General features: G+C 36.4%; 2 protein-coding genes across 2 annotated transcripts in view; both read left to right on the top strand.

Moving 5' to 3' along the window:
• LOC144970560 (uncharacterized) overlaps positions 1–23,192 on the top strand; it is a gene marked incomplete in the record, with an annotated part of 124,031 nt that overhangs the window by 46,358 nt on the left and 54,481 nt on the right.
• On the top strand, positions 9,603–15,956 carry LOC144970561 (uncharacterized). Its single transcript, XM_078910323.1, has 3 exons — positions 9,603–9,741; positions 11,446–11,525; positions 12,743–15,956. Exons 1-3 carry the CDS (start codon positions 9,715–9,717, stop codon positions 13,575–13,577), a joined length of 942 nt encoding a protein of 313 aa, XP_078766449.1. The 5' UTR covers positions 9,603–9,714; the 3' UTR covers positions 13,578–15,956.

Here is a 23,192-nt window from a genome sequence, read left to right as displayed (position 1 = left end):
TATCTATTTACGTATCTATATCTGTATCTATATATGTATCTGTATCTGTATCTTTATTTGTACGTTTATCTGTATCTATATCTGTATATATATCAGTATCTATATCTGTATAATATATATCTATATCTATATAAATGTCTATATCTGTATCTACATCTGTTTCTACATCTGTATCTATATCTGTATCTATATTATCTGTATCTATATCTGTATGTAAATATATCTATATCTGTATCTATATATGTTGTGTTGCTAGTTTCAATTATGAGAATTATACTGAAGGTGTCCAGTATTCTCTGTCTCTATAGTTGTGAAGAATTTCAGTCCCCATTTATAAAACATTTCTTTTACAGAACTGGGTCTCAATAGGTCAGTAAGTAGAGCACTCGCTTCACATACGCAAAGGGACCAAGATCAATACAAAGCAGATCCAGTTTGTCCACATTCTCTAAAATAATGAATAAAGGTGATTATATTTTCACAACTCAGTGCAATATACGTGCATGTGTCAATGAGAAGTAATGTATTAAAATATTATAAGGATTACAGGTAAATGCCTGTGACATTGCTACAGTCGAGACCACAAACAACGACCCACAGAGAAGTGATGGTCAACATTTTTATATGACACTCCGAAGATAGCCCAAGGCGATTTTACAAATTTACTCTGTATAAATCATACTATCAACGTTTAACGTCACATCTGTGTATTGGTAGGTTTCATCATATTGTGAGTATTTTACCTAAAAGCAAATAACATCAATACGAACCTGTTCTCTTTCTTTACATTCATGTATCCCGGCATTCTCCCCGTGCCCTCCCCCCCCCCCACCCTCTCTTTCTCTCCCTCTCTCTCTCTCTCTCTCTCTCTCTCTCTCTCTCTCTCTCTCTCTCTTTCTCTCTCTCTCTCTCTCTCTCTCTCTCTCTCTCTCTCTCTCTCTCTCTCTCTCTCTCTCTCTCTCTCTCTCTCTCAATCTGATTAGTGAAGCTGTAAGGGTTTACTCGTCTTGCAAATAATCTTGAAATTACAATATACGTAAATATAAGGATGGAATCCAGCTATCTATATGACAAATGCAGGGCCGACCCTAAATTTTGAGGGCCAAATTTCTTTTGACTTTAAAAGAAACTGGCAATTTTTTTTCCAATTCGCCGGCATCAAAACAGAAAGGAAGGCAAGGCTCTATCAAAATCGAGAATACCAAAATTTATATTGGGAGGTGACCTTTAAATGGAGCGTCTAGAGAGGCAGTGAACAAGAGGCTTAACGAGCAGGGATGTAAATTTCATGCATTGCATGAATCTGCGGTTTTGCAGGGTTGATTAGACACTTTCCCTTCAGCAGAGCTGTTTGCCTATCTCCGTCGGGTGTTAAGGTAACTGTCTTTTGTCCTGTTGCTACCACCCTTCAATTGACATTTGAATGAACAATAATATGTGGACCCATGACTCAAAACGGTGATATCTCGGATGAGATAGCTATAGTAAATTGAACTTAAATTTGAGATTTTACATAACGCAATATCCACTAAACGTGCTCAAAGCGCATTACAAATGGATCCTAGCCAACAGCAACACATAACATATAGAACGAGACATGACAATTTTTTTTCGGACAGAGACAACGCTGTTATCGGCCAGGTACTCATTTTACACATGAGTACGGTGAGAGAATGTGAGTAAAGAGCCCTTTCCAAGGACTCAACTATGCGCCAACGAGGCTTGAAAACAAGACCCTCCGATCCGAAAGCGAGTGTCATACGAAAGACCACATAGCCGAACTTATACCTAATAATATGAAAATGTTAATTGATTTCTATTCTTTATCCTTCACAGCCATTAGGAGCATGGGGTCGGACAATAGCAATTGCTTTCTACCCTTTGGATAGGACACTAGTCTATCGCAAACTATTTTCCGCCAGATCTATCAACCTAGATATCCAATCACTGCTGGGTCGACAGAGGGAGGTCAGAAAAAAAATCGACCTCACCCGACATCGAACTCGGTCCCTTAGCGCGTGAAGCGAGTGCTCTACCCGCTGAGCCTTCGGAATCCCCTAAAGAATAAATACAACCTATTATATCCCAAACGGCCCAAAGTTCGTATTTCGAATCGTTTTAATTCCTACTTCATTCTTTAAGGGCCCAATTGTGACAAAATATTATGTGGCCCGTCACCCTTTAACGCTATTCATCATCACCATCATCATCATCATCATCATCATCATCATCATCATCATCATCATTATCATCATCATCATCATCATTATCATCATCATCATCATCATCATCATCATCATCATCCCTCCTCAACTGCCAACCGAAATAAACCTCTGAAGTCTCGATTTTCACGATCGGTAGGATCAAAACTCTACATACGAGTTCTGCTCACCATGTTTTTTAAAATTTTGGGCGTCTTTATTTTGATGTAGTCAGAGGTCTGATCTGCCGAAAAATTGAATAGAACAAGATGCTCAAAGCTCGTATCTATATATATTTCAGAGGTTTGATCCGCTGGTCGTGAAAATCGGGACTTCAGAGGTTTGATACGCTGACCATCCAAAATAGATTTTAAAATGAATATGACAAGGAATGTAAAGTTTTAGTTTGTTTTTGTTATTTTATTTTCTGATTTTTTTTAGCTAGCTTAAGAGATTATAATCATTTGTATGGGGGCAGCGTTTCTCAGCGGTACGGTCTTTGCTTCGTATCCAAGGGTACCGAGTTCGACTACCCGCCCCGTTGTATGGCCTTGAGCAAGCCACCTCGCCCTACTGCACGGCGGCTTACGCCTGGGTTATTCCAGTCTTCCATAGGAATAGACCCTAAAGACAAATTTCCCTTTGGGGATGAATAAAGGGAATTTTATTTCATTTAAGTATTTTTATTTTTCACCATATAACTTTAAAACTGACACAACTTTCATAATTTCATATTTTTGGCTGTGAACTCAATGCTAGCATCCAATCCATCCCGATTTAATACCGTTTTAACACGATGGGTCACAAATGAAATATGATCGGTTTAACCAAACTGCCATAAGGGCCACGTTTTTTAGCACCCCCCCCCCCCCCATAACCCCAAATACCACCGTCTCGTTATAACAGTGCATTGTGCGGCTTTTGGTCTGGTGAGTGACCGATAGGCTCCTGGGTTGAGTCTCTTCTTTCGACGGCACAATGTCAAGTCCTCGAAAAAAGGCTCATTACTCATATTATTATTATCTTTGAGCACGTTTCTTTCATATAAAAAATTCCTTCATAGCCAATCGGCCTGGCTTTTTTTCCACACACAAGACCATTATCCTTTTACAACATTGCATTGTGCGGCTTTGTAGTCTACTACGACTAGTATGACACCCCTTAAGGACCTGAAGGCTCCTCGTTCGATTCCCTCTCTGGGTAGCGCTAAGTTAAGACCTCGGAAAAAAAATCTCTTTCCATCTCCCATCTAAGTACGTTGAGTGGACAGTAAGCTTTATATGAAAGCTCAAGCATATATATATATATATATATATATATATATATATATATATATATATATGTATATATATATATATATATATATATATATATATATATATATATACATATATATTTATTTATTTATTTATTTATTTATGAAGAGCGGTTATCCAAAACTCTCTAACTCCGTTTTACCCCATTTCGAGATATTGAGGATTATTTCCCTTATATTTTCTCATTCGTATTTTATTTTATCATTTACACTTTAGATTCATACAAATCTAATAAAAATGTTTGTGCCGATTGATGATTAATATAAAATTTACGTTTCAATTTATCTCATGGATAGAAAATCTCAAAAAGTAGAAAAATCCACTTAACGAGTTTTGGAAAACAAGTCTTCATGTTTTTTTTAAGGGTCTTGTCGTTGTACTGTCCACACTAAAGACCATTGTACAGTTACAAAGTTGATTTGTTTTTCAACTGACCGTAATTTAAGCAATACTATATCAACATTTTTACTGGGTTTTTTTTTGTTAATGGCCGAAGGAGGATTTCCCGCTGAATTTGGGTTTGTTTTTGTTTTCATAAATTGTTATATTATACAATTGTGTGCATTCAATTGTCACAAGCCTCCATAATGTCTATGTATTTTTGAGTGTTGTGTCGCGCTGAACTGGGATGCAGAAAATCTAGAGAAAAGACAAACAGGGTAAGGAATCTAGATTATTTCTATAAAATATCTTCTCGTTTCTGAACTACTCAAAATATTTTGACACAAATGTGACCGATCGTCTCAAAACGGTATTATATCATGATAAACTAGAAGCAGAAAATCTCAAAGCTCAAATGAATCTGAGATATTTATATAAGCGTGGCTCAGCGGTACGGTCTTTGCATCGTATCCGAAAGGTACCGAGTTTGATCACCCGACGCTGCGCTGTGTAGCCTTGAGTAAGTCACCTCGCCCTAGCTTAATCTGCAGCATTCACTGCGGATGAAGCCTGGGTTATTTTAGTCTTCCCTTGGAATAGACCCTAGATAAAAAAAAAACTCCCGTATGGGATGAATAAAGGGAATTTTATTATTTATCTATTTTATTTATGTTTTCTAATTTCTTTCATACTTATAAAAAAAACTACATATTGTGACTCAAATATGGCCTATCGCCTCAAAAACTGTAGCAAGTCTGGGTGAACTAGAAGCAACAAATCTAGATCAATGATCTTTACAGGGTTAAGAAGTCTGAGTCATTGACATACAAAATATTTTCTCGACTCTTGATACTACAATGTTTGAACTTGTATTGGTTTTCAGTATCGAGTTTTAGACCATAAATATCATGACTTTAGGAGTGTTTTTATCAAGAATGAGTGCCGAAACCCAGAACAAATTAAAAAATTATTGTATTACGCCTCATATTTAAAAATATCAGTAATAAAAGATTACTTTGGTATAAAATTAGAAATTGTGTAATTATTTAATGGAACCTTTAATTAAGAAGAGAAAATGACATTTATAGACAAACCATTTGATTGTTTTCTTGCGCGACTGAACTTGTTACTGAACTTGTAACTGGTTACATCACTTGCAAACAATAAAAACAAAGGGGAGTAACAAGAAACACTGTGATGTTTTTTGTTGTTTTGTTTTTTTGTGTTTTTTTTTTGTTTTGTTTTGTTGTTGTTATTGTTGTTGACAATTTAAGTAAAATTAAAATCTTCTTCTGATCACGACCTATCTACTTAATAATTATATTTATTCTTCTGTTCATATTTACTGACTTTCACGATTATTTTTCCGAGAATTGTTTAATTGGAGTCTTAAAATACAGTTTTTGACCAATTTTAAATATTTCGTAACCTTGGAGATAGTCCTCCCCACTATTTGCTGTTGGCTCCAGAAGTCTCGTAAAACTCTTTGATAAGGGGAGGGGGACCCGATAGCTCAGTTGATAGAGCACTCGCTTCATACGCAAAAGGAGCAAGATCAATCCCGGGGCCAGACAGGGCATTTATTTCCCCCCCCCCCCCCCCTTTCAGCAGTGAATAGATAACTGCGTTTGTTAGTCATTGCGGAAAGTATTTTGGGTATAGACTATCGCCCTGTCCAAAAGATAGCAAGTAATTTCAGTTGTCCATTTTACGATATAGAAACCAGGATAAACCCCTGCTTCATGGAACTAACGGCTCTGAAGACTACATTAATGTGACAAATAATAAACATGGAATTGTATATACTAGTGCATTTCTACGGGTTAAGCATTCTCAATGCGATTCGCAATCTTTCATCTATTCCCCTAACCAGCCATATTGAACCAAAGTTTCATTTCATACTGTACTAGGCGTGTTTTATGTACTAACATTCTTAAAATGACCGTTATTGTCTATAGCTAGGTACTCATTCGCAAATGAGTCGAGTGGGGTAATGCGTTTAGAGTGTCTTAACGATGGACACAGCGTCGGGAGCATAATTTTCCAGTGATCACACTTAGCATTGCTTGACTTTTGAGACAAGGCGAGACGCCGTAGTGCTAAGCTACTAGGCCACATATTTAGTGGATATTGCACTTTATAAAAACTCATTCGATGAAAACAACAGTATTTGAATTATTTGCCAATTTTTGAAAACATTTGTTGAAATTTGAAAACTCGAGAATAGCATGCAGTTTGCGTGCAAATATTTGATTTATTTACACTATCTTGTGTAGAAAATGTAAACACCTAGCGGTTTACAGCCACGGTAAACAAACATGTATGAATGTTTTACAAAAATGATATTGTCCCCTACGCGTTTTGACCTTTATCTTTCTATTTCCGGTGAAAATGTTTTGGCTCTACCCGAGGAATGAATGGAATACGTAGTGTGTCATATAGTTATAAACTGAAACACGAATAAGGTTTGATAAATTCATAAAAATCAAACACGAATAGTGTTACATAGATTTATAAAATGGAACATAAATAGTATCTTATAAATTTATAAAATGAAACATGAAAGTGTCTTATACATTTATAAAATGAAACATGTATAGTGTTATAAATTCACGAAATGAAACATGAATATTCATAAAATGAAGCATGAATAGTGTTTTATAAATTTATAAAATGAAGCATGAATAGTGTTTTATAAATTTATAAAATGAGACCTGAAAAGTGTCTAATAATTTTTTTTTTAAATGAAACATGAAAAGTGTTTCATAAATTTATAGAATGAAGCATGAATAGCATTCTATAAATTTACAAAATGAACATGGATAGTGTTTTTTTTATAAATTTAAAAACTGAAACATGATTAGTGTCTTATAAATTTAGTTTTTGTTCACCATGGTTAATAAAACCTCTTATCCTCTTGGATTTGATTGGCTCTAAATGGCCTCAAACCGATGTGCACATTGTACAAATCTGATAGCCAAACGCAATTGTGCGCTTGTTTTAACATTGTTGCAATGGACAGCTTTTGAGTCGACCTGAGAGCTAAGTGCACATTTTGCAAGTCTGATAACCCAATTCCTTATGGGCTCATTGTTTTAATGATTTTAAAATGACGAAAAAATATTGTCCATTACAACAATGTTAAACTAGGCCCATAAGTGGGTTTGGATGTCAGACCTATATATATATATATATATATATATATATATATATATATATATATATATATATATATATATATATATATATATACTCCTTGATGAGAGTAAATCAATCACAACAATGAGACCATTAAAAGCCGTCTCAAACCTAAGTCTTAAATTAAATCTCAGGGCTGAGAGTCATTGACAAGATGAGGGGGATTTCAATAGATTGATATATTTCGTCGTTAATTTGACCTATTAACGTAAGCGACAAGTTCCACTTACAAACCATTATATCAGAAAAATACAATATCGACAAAGAGCTTAGTAATGAAAGCTTCTACATATGATTGTATGTGCTAAAAGCATGGTGTATTCGAAAACAAAAAGTTATTTTTAGTAGTTTTTTATATCATGAATACAAAATACATATATAAACATAAACAATAGCGCAATATCCACCAAATGTGATTAGAACACTTAACAACAGCCAACAGCAATAACATGTAGGGAGAGACATGACACCTGTTATGCGCTATTATTTTGTTCCGACAGAGACCACGCTGTTAACGGCCAAGTAGGCATTTTACACTTGCGTTCGGTGAAGAACATGTGTAAAGAGCCTTTTCCAAGGACTCAACGTTTACCCCACTCAGAGCGAGACTTGACCCCTGAGCCTTCCGGTCCAAAGTCAGCAGCTTCTAATGATGCTCACACTACTATGCTATGACATTCGACCCAATCAGCAAATTCCTTACCGCACTCGTACAACCCACAAACACACCCGGATGCTTCGTCACAACACACCTTTCAACGAGATGCTCTGCGGTTTCGGCCTCGTTACCACAACGGGTACATATTGGACAGGTGGAAATTCCCCAATGATGAAGCAATTTTGCCGTTAGTTTAGTTCTCGACCGAAGCCGTTTCGTTGCCACCCCGTGCATCCTCTTGGAGAAACCTGGCAACTTCTCTCCCAGTTTTGAGGAGTCGATGTCCCCGCCCCTCGGCGGATTGAGTTCGTCTAAACGACTTCCATCTCGAATATGCATCTCTGTCCGAAGTCAGGGAATCTACGTATAAGGGTTGCAGCGACTTATTTCGGCTCAAAATGGGGGCACCGTTTATTATGCGCTTGAGAGGGGTATCCCCATTCCCTCTCTCTTTAACATCTACTTTTTCAACATTCCTGTTTCTACCACACCCTGGATCGAAATACTCCGCGATAGAATAGCATAGTGCCAGGGCGGACGTCCTCAGAAGCGCTGGGTTAGCACCCCAAGTTGATCCCACCAGCCTCATCAGAAAACTGTTGCGTTTCTCTATCTTCCGGGGCAACTCTTTAAAGATGCACCCGATAGGTAAGGTTGCGGTCCAGCGTCACCCCCAGGTATTTTGGATGCGGCTGATACAGGAGAACATAGTCTCCGACGAGGACGTTCAGTTTACGGGTGTGCCAACCACTGCATAGTTGAATTGGCCAGTGTTTTCAAAGTGTTCATCTTCAGGTATCACTTGTCGAAGTAGACTTTGAGTCTGGGTAAGTCCTCGCTAATTACGCTCTTGAGACCCGTCCGCACTTTACTTTGACTGGTTATATACACACTTCCAAGGAATTTGAAACTGGAAGAGTAAAAGGTGTGTCGTCACAAATTTTGAGCTTGTATAAGTCCCGTTCATTTGAAAAAAAACATTAAGCCCTAAACAATAGTGTCTACATGTGTGTGGCTCCATAATGATGTTGGACATAACTAAGGGACATAACTTTGAAAAACGCATTCCCGCAATACGCAGGTACCCAGCCAGATTTATACCTATTGATTTTTTTTTATCCATCAACCCCATATAAATCCACCTAATCATCCAAGATATATCCTACACCATCGTTTAAACATGCACCCAGCGACCCAATTTATTTAAGTTACACATGATACCGTCGGCGTCTTGATTCTTCCTTTGGCTCGCCGATTTTCCATTAATCAAGTAAAGAATTAGCAATAATTGACTCTTAATTGGAGAGTCAAAGCCTCGTGAGACGTAGGGTTAGCTTTTATCGTTGAACTATGGACAAAATGTCAATATCTCACTTGAAAACTCGACTAACTGTTAAATTCTGGACAAAGAGGAAAAGATTGAGGACATTTACACTGCCTCTTTACGTTGTGATGAGTTAACATTTTCCCCATGTAAACAAAATCCGTTGTGGGGCCGGAAAGAACCAATATAATGATATTTGACTTCCCCATTGTCAATGATAAATGGGTTTAACCTACCGTACTCTGAAGAAAACACATTAAAAAGATTTTAGCCAGAAATCTCGTCCAGCAAACATCGATCGATTAATATAACCTTCATCTTTTCAAAATCTTTCAAACTTGGAACTTAGAGGAAGTCCTTAAGGTAGTCCCAGGTTTGAGATTCCTTTTTTAATCGATTGATATTGAAGGATGAGTTTTCTGACCAAAAAAAAATGTCTTTTTTCAAGTGAACGACAGTAATCTTGTTGAATCAAGAACGGTTATCCTGGCGACGATTAATCCCTAAAAGCTAACGTAACTTCCGTTTCCCTTTTTTCTTCTAAAAATCATTTTACAACTTCAGATGCGTACTTATTTTTATTTTTCGGCCTTTTTGGTTTCAATGTGAGGACGTGTCTTCTGGCATTGGTTATCAATGGCTTTTACGTGTTTCAAAATACTGGTGAGTAATTTTATTTTCTTATTTCCAAATTAAAGGCCTACGTGAAAATATATGCAGGTCTGATAACTAGTCGCAATGATGGGTGGGTTGTTGCTACGGGCAATATTTTGAGTTGGTTTGAGAATATTTCCATCACAAACGTTTGCCCATAACAATTTGGGTTATCAGATCTGCATATAAAAACACGTCGATAAAGACCAGTCTTATTTATTTCTAGATGTGAATCATTTGATTTAAATGAATAATATGATTTTAAATGTTGATGGCATACAAGTTAATAAACGAAACCAAAAAAATGCATTGTTGGTCAGCGGATCAAACCTTTGAAGTCCCGATTATCACGATCGGCGGATCAAAATTCTGAAGTCTACAAACGAGCTTTGTGCACTATGTTTTATTTAATTTTGGGCGGATCAGACCTCTGATGCCGATGTGATCAGATGTCTGATTCACCCAAAATTAAATAAAACTTGGTGCGCAAAGCTAGTTTGTAGACTTCAGAATTTTGATCCGTTGTTCGAGAAAATCGGGACTTCAGAGGTTTGACCATTGATATGATCCATTGTCTGAAAGTGGTATAATAGCGGGACGGACTAGGGACTGGAAATAGAATCCATGGTTATATAAAATGTTGTCTGATCCATTGTCTATTGTCTGAAAGTAGTATAACATCGGGACGGCCGAGGACTGGAAATTGAATTCATGGATGATCCATTGTCTGAAAGTGGTATAATATTGGGACGGACTCGACTAGGGACTGGAAATTGAATTCATATGTTTATAAAATGTTGTAAATTGAGCATATCTGTGTGGGATTATAATATCACACATTTTCCATCCGATTGATTAAGGCATTGCACTGTGACCCAGAAGGTCCCAGGTTCAAGCCCAGCTACAGCCACTTTCGTTTTTCCACATCGGGCAAAATTATTTACCCAAAATATGCTCAAATTGAACAACATGGCTGATAACTGTTGACATCAGACATTCAATATGAATTATCTATATTTCTTCATGAAATATCTATCTCATATCTTTGACTTCCTTGAAGACTTTTATTGAAGTCCCAATTTTGAGAATTCTTAGAAGAGGGTCAATATAATTGATCGATATTTGAAGGAATAGTTTTCTGACCAAACTTTTAGATGTACGTGTTCTTTTCTGACTATGGCTGTCAAGTGGACTATTTTCTTTCTTCTTCACTAAGAAACTCACAACATTGCCATCCGGAAATATGACGGACCAACACACAAAACTATGTGTAACCTTGAACGTTAAGTATTGTTAATCCAGTCTAGTGAGAACTGCTCATAAACATGAATGACACAAAATAACAATAACAAAGCCCTGAGTGACGTAAACTTTGTGATGTATTTAAAGAAAACAATATTAAATTAATCTCATCTGATAATTATAAACTCAAATGTTCGTATATATTAACTACTGGATGTTGTTGATTTTTGAGTGGGCTGCATACACAATGCTGTGAGCTAATATTATTTAGACTTTAAAGATCTATTGATTTGGTTTACTTTTTTTAAAATCATAGCATCCGCCGACGGATATACCCGAAACAATGTGTAACCTTGAACGTTTAATATTAATACAGTTTGTCAAGGACTACTCATAAAGATATCTGCTAAAATTAATAACAAAGACGTCAATTCCGTTCTATCTATAAAATATTACTTTGTTTTCCAACAGTCCCTGGCCATCATCCTGTTGTGTGTTGGTACCCATGCCTTCCACACCTCTAGGATCATGAGAAGAGAACTCCGCCAAATGTAAGTCAAATTAGTTAAACAATATACATGTTAAAGTATTATACCAAAAAAATGATTATTATGACAGTTTTAAAACGGAAACAGAATACATAACATCGAATATTTTTGGCTTAAAACTCTTCTTAATTTTCAAATTCTATGCCTATCCTAGACTTCAGAGGCTACATGAGTTATATTATTTCTCACCGACAGTTACTTATCAGTGAAGGCCTTTAGTTGTGTCAGCAACTTTCTTCCACGACTTCATCCGAGAAAGTTGGATTTTTTTGCTCACTGCCACAAACTCTTTTTTCCCTTTCGCACGACGTATCCAAAGAAATTAAGTTGTCATTATTCTGATCCTGAGCGAGTAACATTCTTTCCTTATTCGTTTTTTCTGTATCTTTTGGAGAGGGGGGGGGGAGGCAACAACTTCGGTTGGTCCATGCCCCAACAATAAAAAGGGTTAAAACAAAAATAGTTCAGGCAAAAAAAGACTGTTTGTTATCGTTTGTTCCGACAGGACATTTAAAAATGGTTACGTAAAGTAATACAGTTTAACTGTTATCGTTGATGGTGAGGAACGGCTGTAGGCCTGTGCTAGGTATTCCCTATACCAAGACTTTAGATTGAAGCAAAGTAAAAAAAAAAATTAAAATTACGAATAATTGGCGTGTGACAATAACATAAATGTAATAAAGTAGTCCTTCAGAGACATTAGGAGTTTACCCGGTTTTCATGGCGTGATCAGAGGGACATACCTCTCTGCTTTAGGTCCCTCTCCGCGGTACCTCTCCGGGTCTCCTTGTGGCGGCCTCGCTTCCTCTTTCCTTGCAGAGGCTTCTTTGTCAGTGTTTCTTTAGGTCCGCGACAGACATGCCCAAACCATAGCCATCTTCTTCTTTTAAAGAGACTCTCCACATACTTCACCTCAGCTCTAACTGTACAGCCGAAACAGGTTTAATAGTTAACAGACCTACCTGGTTGAAAATTTAAATATTCGTAATTGTAATTAGATAAAATAGAAGTCGCTACAGTTAACTTTATAGATCAACTATTTGCACGCATAAGAGTTAAAATAGCACTTCAAAATCCTTAAGATTATGCACTTTGGTATCAACATCTTTCATGTTTAATGAGTTTTAAAGACGTAGAGATACTCATAGCTTCTAATTTTTGTAGTAGTTGGCACGTATGAGTTTAAGACTATTGTAATGATGTCGTTTTTACATCTCCAGCCTCCAGGGGACTTCGAACAAAGCCACACAAAATGGACATTTAATAGATCATGTCCTCGCATTTCAACGTCCATACCATCCTGGGTACGCAATCAACAAAGACAACGCTTACGAAACCGAAAAGATTCACAGACCAGTCATTGATCAAAACAGTAGAGGCAACTATTATCAATCCCGGAACACTCACAGCCCAGTTGTTGATCATGGCAGAAGCGACTATTACAAAACCCAGAGGAGTAATATTCCAGCTATAGATCGTAGCGGAGACAACTACTACAAAACTCAAACTATTCAAAGACCAGTTTATGATAATGAAAGGAGTAGCCCCTACGCAAATCGTAATATCCACAGTGTAGCCCATAATGACGACAAAGCCAACTATTACCAGGATCAAACTATTCAAAGACCAGTTTATACTAATGAAAGGAGTAGCCCCTACAAAAATCGTAACATCCACAGTGTAGCCCGTAATGACGACAAAGCCAACCATTACAAGACTCAAGAGGTTATCAGCCCTGTTAGTGATCACATTCATAACAAAATTCCCGTCTCCTCGTACCATGTCCGCCGTACACCGGCCGTTCCTGTCATTCCCCCTACTTACAATGCACACCACGGTGTTTTACCTGATAACTTGAAACTCCCAGGAAAAGTATTTTTTGGTCCTGCTGATCCCAAGTATTATTATGCCAATATAAAAACAAGGGATTCCAAAATAAGGACAAGGGAGATAATAGATTGTTTGTTGATGGAGGTATACCTGACTTTAACTACGAGACTACTGGAGGTGATAGCGGAGGACAACTTGCTCCATACCAAGGTCAATTTGTTGTGAAAGTACCGCCGCCAAGTCGACGTCACAATGATCATCGCGTAAAGCAGGGCTTTAGCCCCGTGCGTTACAGATATAACGATGACCGATTTGATGGATTAGATTGTACTAAACACCACTGCCCGCTTTAAGATGTAGTTAACTCTTTTCAGAAAAGTGAGCGGAGAGGCATTTATTTTTTAAAAGAGACATATTTGGTTTCCCCCTATACTCTTCATATACATATTTTCACCCACACTATCCTTAATCAGAAAGTGACAACACCCCTCCCCCCGCTCCGGTAATCTTCGTATAACTTCTAATTCTAATGGCTCATTGAGACCTTCAGATAATTCATCCATGGCCGCACGGATATCCACAAACGGTTGGCGAAGTGACAACAACTCATGAAAACTGATCGTGCAAATGTAGATCTTATAGTTTACGGATATCCGTTCAGTCGTGGATGGATTAAACTGAACGTCTAGATTGGCCATAATCATTTTGTACACGGGCTCAGTTATCCTTTACCTCGTTCATTCTGATATATTGCCAGATTGACTCGATGCGTCAGATTTTAAAGCTTAAAGCAAAGTATATGTGCGGAACAGGACATCAAAGTCAAAGAAGAAGTCGGGAGAGCGGTACAAGATAGACACAGAGTTTGATAACACTTTTTTGGGGGTGGTGGATAGCTCTGACAGTAGTGCTATCCTCTCCCCGAGCGCAGCCACCGTTAACTTATAGCCTGACACGAGAACCCACTGGGACTTATCCTTTGGCGTCATTTTTTAGGTTTGTGCGGCGCCTAGTGAGTTGTCGTTAGCAGTATCAAAGGAAACAATTGATCACATTGGTTTAACTATTGATTTCAACTCACGATTTGTTTTCTTTTGTGGCAAAAGACTAGCATTTGGACGTCATTTTTGGTCAGTGTCAGGCCATAACTTTACGAAGGCCACGGTCAGGCTATATAGATAGAATGAAGTTGACGTCACTCGGGTCTTTGTAATTTATTTTTTTTTTGCCATCCACGAGTAATCCTCACTTAACTGTATTATCCAAACTATAAAAGTGCATAGTTACACAGAGTTGTGTATGTAGATCCGTTATACTTCCGGATGGCAATAGTATAAGTTTACGATGGCTACGGTTCGAGCCCCCATTGCAGCAAAGTTTTGTTATTAGAGTATACTTATCTCTATTGTCTTCTGGCACCTTTCTACTCACTTCATTCTTTGTTATCAAATATATTCATGCGTTTTGACCCGTTAACTGACGCACTCTGGAAAGACACGAATTCAAAAATTCGGCCACAAAGCACGTCCTACATAATATATCGATCGATTTAAATGACCCTTATCTTGACAAAAACTCTCAAACCTTGGACGCCTCACGTGTTTTCTTTAGTCATAGGTTTGAGACTTTTGTTTGCCAAGAAAGAGGGTCATTTAACCCTCTCCTTACCAACTAGAGGAAAATAGTCATATTCGTTACGATTCAACCAACATTTTTCTTATTCAAATTTCTCTTGTACATCATAACATTTAAAGAAAATGAACAGTGTGTTGTAGAGCATGTTTTGCTCAAGAAATTATGTATCGCAAGAATTTTACTGCTATTATTCCTGAGTGATAAAAAAATCTATTTTGTGTTAGTCGGGTATGAAATTTGGGGAACATCCTGAAAATGTATGGTAAGGAGAGGGTTAAGGACGAGTTTTCTGGCCAAATTTTAAAATACATGTCTTTCCAGAGTAAGGCAGTTAACTGTTCATCAATATTATGAGGCAATGAGACAGACTCTAACGTAAATGGATGAGATCGACGACGTATACGTCATTGCAGGTCTGAAGACCTATATTTTTATGGGGTCATTGTTGTAATGGAAATACCCTCAAACCAAGCAAAACATTATCCATAACAACAACGTTACTCCGAACCTATCATTGAGATCGGTTATCAGACCTGTTAATATGTGTTCCATCGCATCCAAACGGTATCCTATCAGGGTTTTTTAATGCTATAATAGAATTTGCATTCATATATAATACTATGTCTAATTTTATTTTTATATTTTATAAAGGAAAATAAAAACTGGTTTTTAAAGGGACAAAAACTAACATAATTTTGTATCTCTATTCATTGTGACTTAAAAGATACTTTTCTATCATGATCGACGTGCGCTTGTCTGCAAGTCTGATAACCCGAATTGTTTTGGTTTGTTGTAAAGGAAAAAAATTCTCAAACCATCGTAAAATATTGTCCATTACAACACTATTAAATCAAGCCCAAAACTGATTTCGGTTATCAGACCTGCAAAATATGTACACATGTACCATAACCTTTTTGTTTTGTTTTTGGAAAGCCCAATATTACTATAAATAGAACAAAGATGACGTCACTCAGGCCTTTATTATTGTATTTTATCATCCATGTTTACGAGTAGTTCTCACTAAACCGAAATAAACGTTTAAGGTTACACATAGTTTTGTGTGTTGGTACGTTAGATATCCGGCTGGCGGATGCTGTGAGTATTTTTATAAATGCATAGCATCAAAACACACATAATTGTCGGTCTATCAGAGGTAGGCTACATAAATTAAATGCCATGAAAGTTGGCAGATACACAGGCCTATCACTCAAATCCTTCGTTTGCTTTGCCACCTCCACCCCCGTCTATAATCCTCTTATGTCGACCATAAGTGTGCAGTGATAGGAACCCAATATGCGACCCCAAAGTCCACTTTAGTCCTAACCAAACTTTCAATCAGCCGTACAAAGCAGCGGTGCCGCCGACTTATCGCCTTCAACCCTGACCACTAATAACTAGCCCTGAGCCAACACGAACTGTATTATCAACGAATCAAGGTTTTGGGTTATATGCCTTTATGTGAAACGTTCTTGGGAGATGGTTTATACAGAAAATTATATATATATATATATATATATATATATATATATATATATATATATATATATATAAATATATATATATATATATATATATATATATATATATATTGTTTTCTGATTTTGGTATAATATTATTGACGTTTGTCGTTTAAATCACCCCGACATGTTAACGATAAGAAGGTTTTCCAGTCACAAAAACTTCTATAATTTGGTTAAAGTGTGCGGAATTGACCAAACTATCATATAATTGGGGAATCCCAAATTTTATCGAAAATTCAAAAAATCGTTTTACAAACCAAGTTATCTCAAAATTGATTTCAGAGACATGTGAACCTTTTACTAAGAGGTCCAAAATATATTTGAAAAAAAAAAAAGAAGAAAAGTCTGAGCAGAACTGAATTGATTTAATTTAGCCAGTGAGCAAAACCGGGGGCTAAAAATCTTTCCCAATGAAAAAAAACATGAAAGTGTCAGAAGAAGGCTCAACTCGGGTTAAAGTGCAATAGTTTAACCACAGGACCAGCTCGCCCACGGGTAGATAATATTAGAGAATGTATCAATGCTGTGCGTTTATATAAAATACTCACAACATCCGCCAGCCGGATATCTAACGTACTAAAACACAAATTATGTGTAACCTTGAACGTTTATAATCTGATTGATATAATTTAGTAATAACTAATTATTATAATTGCAGCCTAAAAACAATAACAAAGAGCTGAGTTACGTCAATGTCTTTTCTCCTAAAAACCTGAAATTGAACCAACTGACAGTGTGTATGTTTATATGATAAACTTAGATAAGCCGCTGGCTATCGACGCGAAACTCCTGATAATATAGACTGACCACTATTTGCCTGACACATTCAAGCATGCTGTCATTTAAGTTTAAGTATGACGTTATAGCATGATAGGCGAGGCTTGGTGGCCTTTTGGCATAAAGCTATTCTCCTTAGTGCCAGCTGTTACCTGGTTCGAGTCCCACTCTTTAAAATGATAATAATTGATCTTTTATGCAGCTCAATATCCACTAAACGTGCTGGAAGCGCTTTACAAGGGGTCCCTGGCTAACAGTTACATTTAACGTGTAAATATGACGCCTGTTAAGCGATAATATAGCATTTTTTTTCGGACTGAAACAAAGCTGTTAACGGCCAGGCACTCATTTTACACCTGAGTACGGTGAGAGAATGTGAGTAAAGAGCCTTTTCCAAAGACTCAACGAGGCACCGAGCGGGCTCGAACCCATGACCTTCAGATCCGAAAACGCGTGTCATACCACTAGACCACATAGCCGCGCTCTAGGCGAAACAATGGCAAGTCTTTGGAGAAGGCTCTCTGCTCATATTCTCCCACCTCATATGAATGTAAAAATTAATAAATAGGCCCATAACAGAGTAGTCTCTGTCAAGAAGGAATAACAGGAGCACTTTACAGGCCGACATTTCAAATACAGGAATTCATGAATCTTAACCATCACCACATTTGTTGTCACAATATCATCATCATCAAGTGCCAGGCCTGTTGCAGACATCGGCGATCATGTCCCTCCAACCATATATTATGTTCTCAGATCTTCTCAATAGCTCGATTCATGTTCCTCCTCCATTAACCCATCCGTTCAGATTGTCAATGTAATCTATCCTCTGTCTCCCTCTTCTTTTCTTCCCAGCAACTTTACCCGGAAGTACAATCTTTTCAATTGCGTTTTTTTCTGTAAATATGTCCGAGAAATTTTAACTGTCTTTTTCTGATGGTGTTTACCAAAGTTGGTCGTCCTCCAATTTCTTTTAATACCTTCTCGACACAATATACATTTTTCTTACTCAGATTTATTTTGTACATCACAAACTTTGAAGAATTATCTTTGTTTAATGAATAAGAACATAAAGTTGTTTTGTGTTTGAGTCAAGGACAACTATACTGAAAGGACAATCATATGGAATCTCCAGGCAACGCTAGTGGGGGCCAACAAAAAATATAGAAAATTTACACCAAAATAACAGCAGGGGCATTATATGGCAAGATTTACCTTTTTAGAGAGTGATTGTGAATTCTGGGTCCAAAAAAAAATGTAATGATTGGTATTATCAGCAGTGAATAAGAGTAGCCAAGAAACGGAAAGGATGAGTAGTATAGTTAGATATTCTAAAAACTGACCTTATAGTGATTGATTCAGGATGATTTCTTTAGAAGCTTGATTAATGAATGTAAATGTAATGTGATTATGAGGAAGAGGATGAACAATTAGATGAAGGGGAAAGGAGATGTACAATATCAACAAAGGGAGGTAATCTGCGGAGGATGATCCCAAGAAACATATGAATACCGAAATATCTACTAAAGGATGCACTACATAGTTGTTGTAATTAGGATCTCTCGAATTTATTAATTTTTTGAACACAATTTCATCCCTATAAGGGACGATCGGTCTGCCAGGTAGAATTTTCATTGGAACACCTGCAGACCAATGTCTTTCACAAATAACAAATTTTGTCGGATGTGGCTCAATATCATCACGAGGATGGATTTGTTTAACCATGTTTACCGGTCTGGTTCCTCTTTATAGGCAATCTGAACACACAATATTTGTTGGCTTTATTGTAGTTACCATTGTAATTCGCAACACCACAATTTTCCCCATCTTGAATTTGCTAACAAATCACGTCCATGAACATCACACTCACAAGAGGCAAAAGTTCATGTGAGAAAAAACATTCAGAGTACTGGTTCATTCAATATAGTCAATGGAGTAGCATCAAATTCATAGTTCCATTCCATTCCATATTCATAGAGTTAATTAATAAAGTAACATATCAGATCAATATATATTCAGAGTACAATAGTCGGATTTTTTATAAGGGGCGCGTCTTTTTCTTCTTTTTCTCAGCTAGCTGTTCACGATGTACAGCTGCAAAAATTTGTATGAAACTCTGGATCATTTTGTCTTAATAAAAATGTTTTATCACGACTTTAAAAAAAAACAATAGGAAAGTATTTCGCTTATTACAGCTATATTAAAATCGATAACGGGTGAGGATCTGAACTAAAAAATGATTTATAGTGTCGAAATTATGATTTTCCGCTTATCCATTTTGAAAGAATCTGTTAAAATGGAATGTTCAGTTAATTGAAACTTATATGATGTTCGTACAGAATCTGAATATGAAGGAACGACAGACAAGTTTACATTTTATAACAATCAATATACGTGTTTGATGAATACAAATAAAAGTGAACATTACGCACTTCCAACATTATTTTGAGTTCAAAGTTTTGAGAAATAGCTTGGTATTTATGCCAAAGAGGATTACATAAATTTAATGAAGACCGGTCAAAAGTAGAAATTCATCAATTTATGATACAGTGTTTCCACAAAATGTGCTTGTGTTCAACAACAACGTAACAACAATAACATGCAAAACTCAGAGTTGATTGTGAAATTCCAATTCCATAGATGTCCTCTTTAATGGCTTATCGATAGATACAAGTAGACTTCTTTTCGCAGCTTTACGAGAAAGGTACCGATAGAGATTCCGTATTATATCGTATTGTTTAAGAGCTTAGAGGTTTAAAAGAAAACTAAATGCTGTGTGAATCGGTCATGCATAGATACAATTTTTCAAAGTTAAATATAAACATTCAATGTTAATTTGACAATTTTGAGTATTTAATCACTAGTTCAAATAAGTTAAAACTAGAGATTCATATCAGTCTTCGGTAATTGCGACATGATGTAAATAAAAAGCAATAAATTATAAAGTCAAAATTGGATGCAAACTACAAAAGTTGTTACTTTATGTTAATGTGTTTTGCTTTTATTCGGAAAATAGTAATTTTTGTAATAGTATGATGTGAACTCATAACCACTAGCTGGAACTACTGTGTCACACGATTTTTTTGAAAAACGATGAAGTCATCTCTTACTTTGTGGTGCGAAACTGTTTAAATATTTAGCAGTGTAAAATCTCTAATTGTATGACAGCGGTTTTAAAGTGGCTTTTTATAGGTCGTGAAGAAGAAACGTTTTTTTGTGATATGGCATCACAATTCAATACGGGCCAAAATCTTAATTCAGTTAAGAGAAATTGATTCGGAGGTTGACACAAAGTTTTGCAACTTTTGATAGAGGGACATCTTAGAAAAACTAGAAAAACATGCGCCATTCATAAAACATCTGACTACTATAGTTCATTCCTTACAGTACAGTCACAATGAGTAGCATCAGAATCAGATCCATAGTTCCCTTCCATAGTCATAGAGTTGTTTAATAGAGTCTCATCTTAGATCAATGAGACAAAACTATATATTCAGACTACTAGTTCATTCCTTTCAGTCAATGGAGTAGATCAGATCCATAATTCCTTTCCATAGTCACAGAGATAATAGTAATAGAGTGAGTGGGTGTAACTGTAACAACAGTAACATCTCAGATCAATGAGGCAAAACTATATATTAAGAGTCTTAGTTACTAGTCACAGCCCCATACGATTGACAGCCATATCAGCAACACAGATCCATGTAATGGGCATAACTATATATTCAGAGTCAGAGTCCAAGTTCCATCATATATGATTATGATATGGTAATATCAGACCCACTAACTAGCAACTTCTAGATAGTAGAAGTAGAAATAGAAAGGACTGTTCAAGATAAAGTTGTGAAGTTGACGTGACGAGCAAAGGGGCCCTCTAGACTTATACACTAGACTAAAACAATAAAGTCAATATTTGTCAGTTAACCATATAGAAAAAATATATAAATATAAAGCCGCAGGCCATAATTCATAATAAAATAAGGAACAGTAATCCGATTCGGATTCCGAATCAGGCGGAGCCTGATTCTGATTATCTGTGCGACTCGACAGAACAAGCACGACAATGGGCCCAACTATCGTCTGCAGGAACTACAGTTGATAATTCTAAACATGTCTTAAATAATTATTACGCAATTATTATTGGTACTTACCACTTTTCAAAGATTCTGGTTCGATAAATTAGCCATAGTTATTAAAAGGTATTGAAATCAGATTCGTACTTTCGATTTCAAAAATATAACACACCCAATCACTCAGTTTGTAAGAGGGCGTCATAGAAAAATAGTTCATACTTTCCTGTGAAATGTTTGATAGTTCACTACTTTTGGTATATTTTCATATCATTCAAGACATAAGAAATATTATTTAAAACTTATGGTCGCCAATTAACCAATTTATTATAAGGTACAGAAATTATAAGAACAGAATCAATTATTGCGCATTCAAGGAAATTGTCCCAAGGCAGAAAAGCGGTAGTTTTGCTTGAAATCGTTATCCAACCAATGGCCCCCACTATCGGGGCTGAAAATCCAAGGCGAGCCTCCTTTCTAAAGCCCTCCTTGGTTTGAGTTTAAACAATCAATTTTTCTGCTGGGAAAATACTGAAAAGGATTGGTAAGGAGAGAGTTAATATTGTTATTGCTCCCTTCCCATGACCTCATTATTATTATTATTATTATTATTATTATTATTATTATTATTATTATTATTATTATTATTATTATTATTATTATTATTATTATTATTATTATTATTATTATTAATTATTATTATTATTATTATTGTCGGATCATATTATTAGAGAGTTGCTGTATTTTGATAATACACCCTTCCATTATTTGACAAAGAAAATTTTACCTCAAATATCAATTGATTATAATGACCCAGCATGTCAACAAGCAGCACACTTGAACCTGTTAATTCTCAGGTTTGAAACCCTTTAACAAGTTATGGGTCATCTTATCGATCGATGTTTGTAGTTTTTTATGACCAATATATAAACATTGTGTTTTGTCAGACAGAGTTGATAAAGATTGAAAAAGTTTGTGTGTGTGAAGTGTGTGTGAGCGTGGTGTGTGTGTGTGTGTGTTTGTGTGTGTGTTTTGTGTGTGAAACAGTACTGGATAAAGCGAGAAAGAAAAATACAAGAAAAAACATCCCCAAAAAATCAGTCTTCCTAGACTTGGGATCGAACCTCAGACCTTCTGATTACCAGTCTGTCGTGCTTAGTAGCACGGTAGTCAGGAGGTCTGAGATTCGATCCTCGGTCGAAGAAGACTGATCTTTTAGATGTTTTTTTTTTTCTTTGTTTATTTATGTCTTGCTTTTTCTGCCACTGTTTTATACACACTTTTTTTTGCAGATCTTTATCTTACACATGTGCCTCCTCCCAAGTTTCTGAAATTAATGTTGATAAGACAGAGTTGGCAATGTAAACGATTGACCACTTAGTCGGTCATACTAACTCTGATTAGAAGGTCGCCCTTGAGGTAGTTTGACGTTTGAATTGACTGATTGTGATAGATCCTAATGGGATATCGTTAACATGGCGTAGTTGCGGCGCATCGGATTCATATTACATATCATTTAAGTTCGATCCCCATTTTAGCGAGTTTGGCTTTGGATAGAGACTTTGAATACCGCTGAATTTTTCACCAAGATTTAAATGAAAAGCAGTCTATCCCAATCCATGCTGTTGTGGCTTCAACATTGAAGTAACTGAAACATAATTACGTAGCTTTGCATGGTATCATGTTTTTGCCCCCCCCCCCCCCCCCCCCGCCTCCTTTACGTGTGTGATAGAAATGTTTTCTAATTGACAAGTAATTTTTTCACGACTGTCAGAATTTCTCGTAAGCAGATGTATACGAAATAATATGAACATTTTGGGTACAAGCCCTTCGTCAGC

The sequence above is a fragment of the Berghia stephanieae genome, chromosome 4, assembly GCF_034508935.2.
Source record: "Berghia stephanieae isolate SIO BIC M18660-M18661 chromosome 4, UCSD_Bste_1.3, whole genome shotgun sequence".
NCBI classification, from domain to species: domain Eukaryota; kingdom Metazoa; phylum Mollusca; class Gastropoda; order Nudibranchia; family Aeolidiidae; genus Berghia; species Berghia stephanieae.
This window is presented reverse-complemented; position numbering and strand designations above follow the sequence as displayed.